This window comes from Enhydra lutris, unplaced genomic scaffold, assembly GCF_002288905.1.
Source record: "Enhydra lutris kenyoni isolate GAN:26980312 unplaced genomic scaffold, ASM228890v2 scaffoldscaffold20, whole genome shotgun sequence".
In the NCBI taxonomy this organism is placed as follows: Eukaryota; Metazoa; Chordata; class Mammalia; order Carnivora; family Mustelidae; genus Enhydra; species Enhydra lutris.
This window is the reverse complement of record NW_019154104.1, coordinates 2081851-2095145: the sequence shown is the minus strand read 5'-3', so window position 1 is coordinate 2095145 and position 13295 is coordinate 2081851. Positions and strand designations below refer to the sequence as shown.

General features: G+C 38.8%; 1 protein-coding gene across 5 annotated transcripts in view; it reads left to right on the top strand.

The window, feature by feature from the left end:
* The window catches only part of LOC111148500 (DDB1 and CUL4 associated factor 5), a 99878-nt gene that overhangs the window by 16340 nt on the left and 70243 nt on the right, over positions 1–13295 (top strand). For 4 of the 5 annotated variants that reach the window (XM_022505101.1, XM_022505099.1, XM_022505102.1 and 1 more), the window contains exons 2-3: positions 10438–10581; positions 13024–13060. In XM_022505101.1, the coding sequence (XP_022360809.1) occupies positions 10438–10581; positions 13024–13060 (181 nt within the window). Of the gene's footprint in view, positions 1–4038; positions 4104–10437; positions 10582–13023; positions 13061–13295 lie in introns of those variants that run through there. The other variant, XM_022505103.1, reaches the window with a different exon arrangement.

Genomic DNA, 13295 nt, shown 5'->3' with positions numbered 1-13295 from the left:
TTGGTTGGAATGTAGGATGGCACAGCCACTGTGGAAAACAATACTCAGAAATAGTTTTCAGTTCCTCAGAAAAGTAAACAGAATTACTGTATTAGCCAGGAATTTCATTTTTGGGTATAAACCCCAAAGAATTGAAAGCAGGGAGTTGAGCAGATAATTTGTACACTCATGTTCATAATAGCATTATTCACTATAGCCAAAGATTGGGAGCATGAATGGACAAAACAAAATGTGGTATATACATAAAATAGAATATTATTCAGCCTTAAAAAGGAAATTCTGACACATGCCACAAAATATGTATTGAACCATGAAGACATTATGATGAAATAAGTTAATCATAAAAGGACAAATATTGTATGAGTCCATTTATATGAGGTACTTAGAGTAGTTGAACTCCTGGAGACAGAAATAAGGTCTCTAGAGTTAGAATCATGGTTGCCAAGGGCAGGGGAGAGGCAGGAATGGAGATTTATTATTTTGTACAGAATTTCAGATTGGGAGGATGAAAAAGTTTTGGAGATGGGTGGTGGTGATACTTGCATAACAATGTGAAAATGTGAATGTATTTAATGCCACAAAACTCTACACTTGAAAATGATTTAAAAACCCAGCAAAATGCCAGGCATCTCTAGGAGAAAAATAATGGAGACAAAGTGGAAAATGCTTTTCTTTCCTGTGTAATGTGGTAGGGCAGACTCGCTTAAAATTCACAGTAGTATTTTGGCCTCCCCACTTTGGGGTAAGAGAGACACAAGTTGGTTTAGACTCCAGGCCTAGCTTCTTGGATTATTAGCAGGTCATTATGTCTCTCTGATCCTCATCTGGAAAAAGGGTTTATTTAATTCTTACCTCACAAGCAGAGACGTATGTGAATGAATTTCTGTACTGAGAATAATGCTAATTATTTTCATCTTTGGGAAAATAGCAAAACAGACTTCATTTCCCATTCACTGAAGTGGCTGGCTGTGTGGCCCACAGGCTGAGCCTCTGTATTTCCATGCCTGCTCTTAAAACTCAGGAGAGGGGCACCTGGGTGGCTCAGTGGGTTAAAGCCTCTGCCTTCGGCCCGGGTCATGATCCCAGGGTCCTGGGATCGAGCCCCGCATCGGGCTCTCTGCTCAGCAGGGAGCCTGCTTCCCTTCCTCTCTCTCTGCCTGCCTCTCTGCCTACTTGTGATCTCTGTCTGTCAAATAAATAAATAAAATCTTTAAAAAAAAAAAAAAAAACTCAGGAGAGGTATGGGCCACACAAAGTTTGGCTTCACAAAATGGCAATATATACACTACAAAGAAGGAGTAAACAGGCTAAAAAGATGTAAGGCATGCTGAATAATTTTCCTTTTGTCCCTGTAAGTTAAAAAAAAAAACAAAACAGCTACAGCAATATAAAAGGGATTTTTTAAAAAAGACTTTATTTAAGTGAGAGAGAGCAGGAGCAGGGGGTGTGGCAGAGGTGGGAGGGAGAAGCAGGCTCTCCGCTGAGCAGAGGCTCCAACCCAGGACCCTGGGATCAGGACCCAACCTGAAGTCAGATACTTAACTGACTGATCCACCCAGATGTCCCTACAATATAAAGGGTTATTAACTAAAATTGCTGTTTCCAAGAGATAACCTCTGTTAAACATTTTGATTCTGCTCTTCCATATACAAATGTGTGTGTGTGTGTGTGTGTGTGTGTGTGTGTACATACATATATGTTTTATTAAAATGTATCAGGGTGCTGATTGAATCAGTAGAGCATGTGACTCTTGATCTCAGGCTTGTGAGTTCAAGCCCCACACTGGGTGTGGAGATTACTTAAAAATAAAATCTTTAAAAAAATGTATCATGCTCTTCATACTCTTGTGCTACCTAAAACAAGAGTTAGAAACATTAGGGCAAATTCATGAATGATATGTACAAGAAACTAGAACATTCTGAGGGTTATGTATACCTAATATATGACACACTGGATAAGTGTTTTTACATATTTATATCTATACAGACAACGACCCTGTGAGATATTTGGTATTTTCTTCATTTTAGAATCATAAAACTGAGGTTAGAGAAGTAGAGTAACTCACCCAAGGATACATGGATGGTGCATCTAGGCACTTTTCTTCCAGAACTTGTACTTCATGTGCCCTTCTATAGTACCACCTTTATTTACTAGGACTGCAAATCCTGGATCTAATCCCATTCTGCCATTTTTAAAAAGAAAATATTGTTTTGAATAGTTAGTACAGTCACAAACACTTTTTGGTCATAGTGATTATTCCATGTCAGTACAGACAGAAGTGCCTCATGCCTCCCCCCATCATAATACATGGTACATACATGAACAATAAACCTTCTTGTATTTTTATTGTGGTAAAATATACATAACACAAAATTTACCATTTTTACTATTTTTAACTATTCCGTTCAGTTGTATAAAGTACATTTGCATTGTTATCGTTATACAACCATCATCACCATTCATTTCCGGGAATTTTTCATCTTGCAAAGCTGAAACTCTGTTTCCATTAAACAACATCCCCGCCCTCTCCACAGCCACCATCTACTTAATGTCACTATGAATTTGACTACTATGGATGCCTCATATAAGTGGAATTGGATAGTATTTGTCCTTTTGTGTTTGGTTTATTTCACTGAACCGTGATTTTAACCCGACTTCTAATGATGGACTTTTAAATGGTTTAGTCTCTTGCTCTTCAGACAATGTGCTGCAGGAGTATTTGAAGGATCAAGTTTTAGAATGCTCTCTTAGTCCTGTCCTCTGCTTGCCTGAATTTCTGAGGAAGCCCAAAACAAATTCTTTTCCTTCTGGGCCTCAGCTTTTCTGGGCTATAAAATAAGAATTTTAAATAACTACTTTTGTTACAGTATGCCATGAGGGCTTGTATAGTTTTTGCTTCTATTATACCTCAGAACCCTTTCAAAAGAGTATTTATTTATTTATTTATTTATTTTTAAGATTTTATTTATTTATTTGTCAGAGAGAGAGAGGGAAAGAGAGCAAGCACAGGCAGACAGAATGGCAGGCAGAGGCAGAGGGAGAAGCAGGCTCCCTGATGAGCAAGGAGCCCGATGTGGGACTCGATCCTAGGACGCTGGGATCATGACCTGAGCCGAAGGCAGCTGCTTAACCAACTGAGCCACCCAGGCGTCCCTATTTATTTATTTTTAAAGTAAGCTCATGGAGCCCAGTTTGGGGCTCGAACTCATGACCCTGAGATCAAGACCTGAGCTGAAATAGAGTAAGATGCTTAAACTGACTGAGCCACCCAGGCACCCTGAAAGAATACTCTTTTTTTTTTTTTTAAAGATTTTATTTATTTATTTGACAGATCACAAGTAGGCAGACAGGCAGGCAGAGAGAGACTCGGGGTAAGCGGGCTCCCCACCGAGCAGAGAGCCCGATGTGGGGCTCCATCCCAGGACCCTGAGACCATGACCTGAGCCGAAGGCAGCGGCTTAACCCACTGAGCCACCCAGGCGCCCCGCCAAGAGTACTCTTTTAAATATAAAGTTTTTTTGTAACTTCAAAACTGTTGCCGCAGTGTGATTATAGTACATTGGGATGAATTGGTGAGTTTAGTGCAGAATTAAATCAACCCCAAATGACCAGCAACAGAGTAGCTTATGTTCCTTCAGAGTTCTCAGATGAATTAAAGCTAAGCAGTCGTTCATGAGTAAACCAGGCTTAGAAGCCCTGGTCTCTGCTTGTTGCTTGCCTGGTCCTGGTGCCAAGCAGAAAGGCCTTGCCTTCCTATGAGGTCCCTGTGCTCCTCTCTGCCCCCAGAAGCCCTAGAGAGACTGGGGACAACCAACCCTGCAGAAGTACCGAACTGGCCGGCGCCCAGAGCTGGCTTTATGGATCCTGCTCTCCACTTGATTATATGCAGGTCCAACAGTCTGTCTGCGTGGAAGCACACAATACATCTCCGCTCCTTTGAATTTTTCTAGATGATTCACAGAGAGGAGAACTACCCAGTTTTTTTCAGGTTCTGAACTGATTTATCCTTGTTCCACTAGCCCTCCTTTGCTTTGTGGGGTCAGAGATTTGGCCACAGTTGTTATGCTCCCTCTACTGGCTCTAAGGCAGCTCCGCAATTTCAGGTGATGACCTAGTTTGCATCCACTGTGGTTTTTGCCAACACATGGTTGAAAAGTGTTGTCTTTGCACAGAATTCTTAATACCTTGCCTAAGGAAATGTGTGTGTGTGGGGGAGGTGCACCTTATATCTTATGACACTAAGCTCGAGGGCAAAGTGGAAGAAGCAGGCCCTGCCATAGCCATAATTTCTGACTCAGTGATTCCAATCTCCTATGGACTTGGGCTGTCATCATTGTGTTAGATACTAAGGACACATCATTTTTCTCGAGGCATTCTACAAATAACCACATATTTTAAATTGCTAAGCATTATTTGGCAAAACTAAATCATCATATGAATGCCTAGAACGAACACTAACGATAATGTCAGAGAATGGTTATGTCTTTAAGTGCGTAGGTGTAGATATTATTTTCTTTTTTATTAAACTTCTTTTTTTTTTTTTAATTTTATTTATTTATTTGACAGAGACCACAAGCAGGCAGAGAGGCAGGTAGAGAGAGAGGAGGAAGCAGGCTCCCCGCCGAGCAGAGAGCCCGATGCGGGGCTCGATCCCAGGACCCTGAGATCATGACCCGAGCCGAAGGCAGCGGCTTAACCCACTGAGCCACCTAGGCGCCCCTAAACTTCTTTTTTTTAGCTGCACCAATTCAGGAGAGGTTGTGCTACCTGGCATTTGTCTGATTGAATAAGTAGAAGTGCCATCAGTTCTATATTTCTTTGCCATGAGTAAACCAGCCCATCCTGGGGAGTCTTGTTTTCATTTTTCTATCATGAACATTTTCTAAAATTTTTATTTAAGTAATCTCTACATCCAATGTGGGGCTCAGACTCACAACCCCAAGATCAAGAGTCACATGCTCTTCTGACTGAGCCAGCCAGCCGCCCCTCTATTGTGAACATTTAAAAAATCCAAAATGTTTTATTTTATGGAAATGTTCAAGCATTCACAACATTATAGTATACCCATCTGTAATAATTACCAACATTTTATTGATCACCTATTCCCCCCACCTTTTTTTTTTCCTCGAATATTTTAAAGGAAATTCCAGACATATTAGTTCACCTATTTCACTATGCATCCCTAATTGATGAACACTTTTTATCTCTCTTTAACAGCACTGCAATGCCATTATTATACTTAAGAAACATAACAGTACTAGGGCGCCTGGCTGGTGCAGCTGATAGAGCATGTGATTCTTGATTTTAGGGTCGTGAATTCAAGTCCCAACTTGGGCGTGGAGCCTACTTAAAATAAGAGATATAACACAACAGATGAATGGATAAAGAAGATGTAGTATAGACATACAATGGAATACTATGCAGCCATCAAAAGGAAATGAAATCTTGCCATTTGCAACGACGTGGATGGTACTCTTGGAGGGTATTATGCTTAGCGAAATAAGTCAATCAGAGAAAAACAATTATCATATGATCTCTCTGATACGAGGAAATTGAAAGTCAACATAGGGGGTTTGGGGGGTAGGAAAGGAATAAATGAAACAAGATGGGATCAGGAGGGAGACAAACCATAAGAGACACTTAATCTCACAAAACAAACTGAGAGTTTTAGAAGGGGGGGTAGGGAGAGGGTGGTGGGGTTATGGACATTGGGGAGGGTATGTGCTATGGTGAGTGCTATGAAATGTGTAAGTCTGACAATTCATAGACCTGTACCCCTGGGGCAAATAGTCCATTATATGTTAATAAAAAAATTAAAAACTATATTAAAAAATAAGAGACGTAACAATGCTTCCTTAATAACATAAAACAAAAATAGAGAGATGAGCACTGAGTAATGTATAGAATTGTTGAATTGCTATATTGTACACCTGCAACTAATATAATACTGTATGTTAAATATACTGAAATTTATAAAAATTAATTAAAAAGGCAGAAAAAGTAATTGGGTTTGACAGAATGTTGACAGTTTATTAAATTTGCTTGTAGCCTTTTTTTTCTTAAGAAACAAAACTTCGCAGATATAGTCGAAGTCCCCTTTTACTAGATGTGTTTATCTACAATTTATGGTATTTGTATATTTAAAAATATAAACTTAATGTTATCTTTTACATATCCTTCTGAAACTTTATATATAAACTTAATGTTATCTTTTACATATCCTTCGGAAACTTTATTACTTACCATTAGGTTTTCAAGATTTACTCATGTTGTTACACATATTTCTAGTTCATTTTAACTGCTGCATGGTGTTCTATTTGGTTTGATTTAATTTGTATTTGTGTTCTAGTGGAACTTACTAATTTATATATTAGTGAATACTTAGGTTGTCCACAGGTTTGTTTGCTTTTTGCTACTATAAACAGGGATGCAGTGAACATTCTTGTGCATTTCCTTGTGCCACTTTTGTAAGAATGTATTTAAATTATAATATGCATTCCCCTGATTATTTTTTAAAAGATTTTATTTATTTATTTGACAGAGATCACAAGTAGGCAGAGAGGCAGACAGAGAGAGAGGAGGAAGTAGGCTCCCCGCTGAGCAGGGAGCCCAATGTGGGGCTCTATCCCAGGACCCTGGGATCATGACCTGAGCCGAATGCAGACGCTTAACCCACTGAGCCACCCAGGCGCCCCTCCCCTGATCACTTTAGAGGTTGAGATGCTCTGTTACATTTTTTGGCTATATGGATTTTCTCTTCTGTGAATTGTCATATTTGCCTCTTTTCCTAATGGTTTTAAGAATTGATTCGTAGTAATTCTTTGAATAATTTGGCTCCTAAGCCATTGTCAGTTTTGTGTATTGTTAGAATCTTTCAACTCGGGCTGTCTTCTCCTGGTCCCTCCCTGTTCCTGGCCCCTTAGTTTACTCCAGTTTAGTCAGCTTCTATTTTTATTCCTATGCTCCCTTGTTTTATTCTAACCTACACATTTTTGAGTTATGTTACCAAGATGGGGGATCCCTTTAGTTGTCCATTAGATGAACCGCTTTCTCATTTATGGTTTATTTTTGGTTCTGTAAGGTAGGCAACCCAGAATAGTGGTTAAGAATGGAGGCTTTAGGGGTGCCTGGGTGTCTCAGTCAGTTAAGCGTCTGCCTTTGGCTCAGGTCATGATCCCAGGGTCCTGGGATTGATCCCAGCATCACATCGGGCTCCCTGCTCAGCAGAGAGTCTGCTCCTCCTTCTCTCTCTGTGTGCCTCTCTGCCTACTTGTGTTCTCTCTGTCAAATAAATGAGTAAAATCTTAAAAAAGAATGGTGACTGTAGAGTCTTAACTGTTTGCTTTTGAATCTTAGCTCAACCACATTACTTAATGTGTGTGACCATGGTAAGTTACTTAACCCTCTTGTATACTTGGCTTTATAATCTATAAAACCCTTAAGGGTAGAGCTGTTATGATCCCCATTTTATATTTGATGAAACTCAGGCTCAGAAAGATTAGATTAGAAACATGAGTAAGTAGAATAAACATGTGGGCCTTTTTATCTTTTAATTTTACACTTTTGGTAGAGACATGGGTACAGAGAAATACTTCTGCAATATAGGATACACAGTAGCAAAAGCCATGCCTCAGTGTTGGGGGAAAATAGTAAGAGTAGAACTATGGAGAACTAAAGTGCCCACTGTCTGTTAAGAATCTATTAATAGTTTAAAAAATTCCTTTGTGTCATTATTCATTAAAATAAAACAAAAACACACACTTTTATTTTTATGACTTTAACTTAAAAGAGATATAGAATTTTTCTTAAGCTTTTTTTTTTAAAGTAATCTCTGCACCCAACGTGGGGCTTGAACTCACAACCCTGAAATCAAGAATCGCGTTCTCCACTGACTAAACCAACCAGGTGCCTCAAGATACAGAATTTTTAGATAAACATCCCAGGCCAGAGAACTCATGGTTGAAACAGGCAAATCATAAATATAGGAACTGAGCCACACTAAAGGGTTCAGTTTGGTAGACAATGAAGGGGGAGGGGGACATAGAACTTGATTTTGACAAAGAAGAAACCGAAGGAGCAAAGGCAACTTCTTTCTAGGGGAGGGAGAGTAACTTTGACTTAGCTACTGTATCGTCTTTTTTTTTTTTTATTATTATTATAAAAGGAAATATGTTTATGACAAAAAGTCAAGTACTACAAGAAGGTATAAAGTAAAAATAAAAATATAAAAGTTTCCCAAAAGAATTAAAAGGATCCCCAAAGAATTAAAAGCAGGGACTTGAATAGATACTTGTATATCCGTGTTGTTAGCAACATTATTCAGAATAGCCGAAAGGTGGAAACAACCCAGATGTCCATCAGTTGATAAATGGATAAACAAAATATGGTGAGTGTAAGTGTGTATAACAGAATATTATTTAGTCTCAAAAAAGAGTGGAATTCTGATACATGCTACAATATGGATGATCTTTGAAGATATTATGCAAAATGAATAAAAAAGACAACTACTGTATGATTCCACTTACATGAGTTACCTAGAACAGTTAAATTCATAGAGGCAGAAAGGAGAATGGTGATTACTGGGGATGGGAGAAGTTACTGTTTATTGGGTACAGAGTTTCATTTTGGGATGATGTGAAGATTCTGGGAATGGACAGTGGTGATGGTTGCACAATAGTGCAGATACACTGAATTGTATAATTAAAAATGGTTAGAATGGTAAATTTCACATTATATGTAAATTTTCCACATTAAAAAAGTTTCCCAACTCTAGCCTGGAGGTGGTGTCCACTATAAACAATTTTTATAATAGCCAGATAAGTAGGAGAATATAAGCATATATGTGCAAATATGAACATGTTCAAAGTCTGCTCTTTGGGGGCACTCAGGTTTTGGGGACTCCGCAGTATACAAAACTGACAAAGTTCCTTCAGTCACGGAGCTTTTTAAAATTTTGTTTTACACAAAATGGAGTTTGATACACATATTGTTTTATACCTTACATTTCCCCTTAATAAAGACGGACACATTTCCAAGTTAGTTCTTACAGATTTACTGATTTCATGGCTGCACGGTATGCCCTTATATGGATGTGCTATAATTTGTGGCTGTCGGATGGAATGGAGGAGGGAAAGAAGAGGTTCAGAGAGCTGTGGTTTGCTGCTCGTGTTTGCCCCTTTTGTAACTTAAATTTTTATTGGGAGAATAGTATAGGCTTGTTGTAAAAAGTCAGTGCCAAATATATCAAATAAAAGTAAAAACCTGCAATCGGTTTTTTCCCCCTGTTTTAATCCTGTTCCCTGAAAATAGTTACCACTGTTAATCATTGTTAACACTTGAAAGTTACTCATCTTTCAGACATTTTTAATGCATCTGCAAATATAAAAAATACATAGAATATACATATTCTCATTCTTTAGAAGCTGACTCATGCAGTATAATACTGCTCATTTAATTCAGATGATTGTGAGTTATGCAGAGGGAAGAGCTGGCCTGGGCTTCATGAGAGCTAGGCTCTGTCTAGATGGTGCTGGGGCCAGCAGTTCCTTAGTTGTCACTTGCATGCTGTCCTGTAGCCAATGAGGTCACATCAAGGAGAGAAAACTAGTATGCTAGAAGTATTACTGTGGAGTTCTTTGGTTGTAAGCATTAGAAACCAGCTCAGCTTCTGTTAGATAAAAAATGGTGGGGGGAGTGTTGCCTGGGTGGCTCAGTCAGTTAAGCAGCTGCCTTGGGCTCAGGTCATGATGTCAGGTCCTGGGATAGAGTCCCAGGTCAGGCTCCCTGCTCAGCAGAGAGCCTGCTTCTCCCTCTCCTTCTGCCTGCCACTCTGCCTACTTGTGTTCTCTATCTCTCTGTCAAATAAATAAATAAAATATATTTTTTTTAAAAATGGGCATTATAGAAGGATTTTTAGGTAGCAAGTGAAGAAATATTTATTTTAAAAAATTTTAAAGGTGTTATTTATTTATTAGAGAGAGCATGAGCATGGGGAGCAGCAGAGGGAGAGGGAGAAGCAGGCTTTCCATTGAGCAGGGAGCCCGATGCAGGGCTCTATCCCAGGACCCTGGGATCATGACCTGAGCCAAAGGCAGATGCTTAACCAACTGAGCCACCCAGGTGCCCCAAGTGAAGAAATATTTAAATGACTGAGTCTCCAGAAGTCAGGAATAGGGTGGCTCTGAGGGTTTCAATATCAGTGTTTATCCCTTTCCATTTCTATATGTCCAAGTTTTTCTGGGGAAAAGTGAGTGGCTTAGAGATTGTGTGTCTACTGATGGTTAAGGGGGTAGAGTCCTGGGTTTATGTGCCCCATGAGAATCTTACAGAATTGGGGAGTTGCAGTTTTAGAAAGGATGGGATTCAGGGCTGGCAAAACTGAGTGTCAGCCTTAAGTGTCAGCCATTTTAACCCTAGATTCTTAACTCCCCTCTCAAGGAGGAGATGACCGCCGGGTTCTGCTATGGCACATGGAACAAGCTATCCACTCCAGAGTCAAGCCCATACAGCTGAAAGGAGAGCACCATTCCAACATTTTTTGCCTGGCTTTCAACAGTGGGAACACCAAAGTATTCTCTGGAGGTGAGGAGAAGGGAGATTTCTACTTTGGGCAATTCACCGTGGCTGGGATTTTAGATAAAGGAGTGCTAAAATAACCCCTTATTTTTCTTTATTTCACTGAGCTGTAGAATTACTGGTTTCCCATAGCTTGTCTTTTCTGCATTACAGCAGTTTAGACAGGTCTATGAGCGCAGTTCCTCCCTCCCTTCCTTCCTCCCCTCCTTCCTTCCTTCCTTCCTTCCTCCCCTCCTTCCTTCCTTCCTTCTGTTCTTTTGATTCTTCACTGTCATTTTATGTTTTTGGTAGAAAACTTCCTACATTGCAGTCTGGCATGCAGAAACACACACACATATTTAAAATAGTACTTAACCTTACTATGTGTGGTACATTTTGATTTTTTTAAAAATGCTACTTTATTCTTAAAGAACTTAAAGTTTGTGACTCAAATTGATGTCCTGATCCATGGATGGCTCCTGTTCGAAAAACGTTGTGTTAGGGTACAATTAGAATGGCTTGGGCTCAAGCCAGCCTCTCGGTGGTCCTGTATCAACCACACTCCTTTCTGACCACAACATTTCTAGTTCTGACCTCTTCTGCACTGCACATTTTGCCATGGAATATCTAGCTGTGTTCTAAAAGCAATTTAAGTGCAGCAGATCTAAAGCCAAGAGTATTAGTCTTCCTCCTGTACAAATATTTCCTCTTGTTCCCTGGATTCCTTTTCTCAGTTACTATCAGCATTCACTTAATGATTTAAGCTATTAAATTTAACTTTCAGAAATTGCTAATATTGAAGCACTTTTAACTATAAAAATGAAACTTCCACATAGTTCAGCTTAACAGAAATCTTGAAGTCATCCTCAAACCTTCCTTTCTTTCATTTACATATCTTGTCACTCGCCAACTAGACTTGAAAGCTTCTCATATTCATCCTTTAGTTTCTGTTCTCTTTTTGTACCTACTGCCCTGGTTCAGGTCCTTATCTTTGATCCGGACTGTTGCAGTGGCCTTTGTGATTTCTGCAACCTGTCTGTAACTCTCCTTATTTATTACAAGTTTTCTTTTAAAAATAAAGTTTAACCGTGTCAGCCTCTGACCCTACAGTGTCCTCAGGATGAAGTGTAAACTTCTACTTCTCGAGCCTCATTTCCCTCCCCAGCATCTTGTACTCTAGCCCACTAAACCACTAGCCATCTTAGGTGCCCTTGTATCATTTGCTCTTGCTCTTCCTTCATGGATCATGATTAATTATCCAGTCCCCACTAATTCCCCTAAGTCTTCCACTGGTAAGAGTTTTGAGTTATTGGAGTTTCTGTTCAGATATCTTCCCCATAAAAATGTTCTCCTTTTCTGCCATGTACTTTCAAACCCACTCCTGAAGGAAATATTATTTCCTTTTTCTGTGTCCCCATTATAGAGCATATCACTACAACATGATAACTCATTTTGTCATTATTAGTTGTTGCATAGATGGACTGGAAGTTCCTTGAGGGCCGGGCAGAATCTTCCTCTTCCTCTTCTCGTATCCCCAGCACCTCAGCTGTGCCTGTTACCTGGGAGGCATTAGTCTGGGTTTGATTTCTTGGTATGCACCCACAATAGAGTTTATAGCCAGAGATCTAGGACGTCCCGGGCCACATCTCTACTGCTGTACTTTCTATTGAAGTGACTGTTGGTTGTGCTTTCAGTGTAGAGTGGGAATTTTTTTACTTTTGTCTTTTCATATTCAGGTTTTTATGTTTGGTTATATAAGCCCTTTGAAGGCAGGACTATACATATTGTGAATGTAGTATTTTTAGATTCCTTGATAGAATAAAGAAAAATGCAATAGAAAGAAGTTGTGGATAAAAATTTTCCCATCACTTATAATCACACAATCATCAGATTTTAATGTTGTGAGATGATAAGGATATGAATAGCAGGAGATATTTATTAGGCGCTTACTAAGTGCTCGGCCCTATTCTGAATGGTTTTGCGAATGTACTCTTACCTTTGCAATGACCCTATGAAGTAGGTACAATTATCCCTATTTTATAGATAAACAAACTGAGGCATAGGTTATCTGTATTCTAAGTCTCACAGTTGTTTTGCTTAAAAAAAAAAAAAGCTAGCTTGGATGAATTAATTTGCCCATGATCATTTATTCTTTTATGTTTCTTAATGGCCACAGTTTTTTGTTTTTTTTATTTCATATATATATATGTATATATACATATATATATATACTATAATCCATTTAGTAATTCATTTTGGAAAGCACCTAGTTGCTACTAGGCTTTCAAAAATTCTTTTATATCCTTCTGAAATTATTTTTATAAAACTTTTTTTTCTAATTAATACTCCTAATTTATATTAACATTGACTTTGTTCATATGCTTTCTGAAAACTTGAAAATTTCATATTGTGATATGGACAGGTAGCACTTTGCAGGAATTATCAAATGTCTACTTTTCTCCCTTACAGGAAATGATGAGCAAGTTATCCTCCATGATGTCGAAAGGTAAATAGATTGTTGGTATGTGAAGGTGACTGACTCTGGTTTTCACATGAAGAAAGGCAAATATCTCTTTAGACAGAAGTAGTTGTTTTTTGAAGGAATAACACGAAGCCAGCTGTCCTTTTCTGAAACAGATTTCTGTAATAATTTTGAAATAAAATTCCGATTAAGGAAAGAATTTGTAAAGTTAGAATGAACTTAGACTATTTAGGTGAAAATTTAAAGGAAGAGGTTGGAA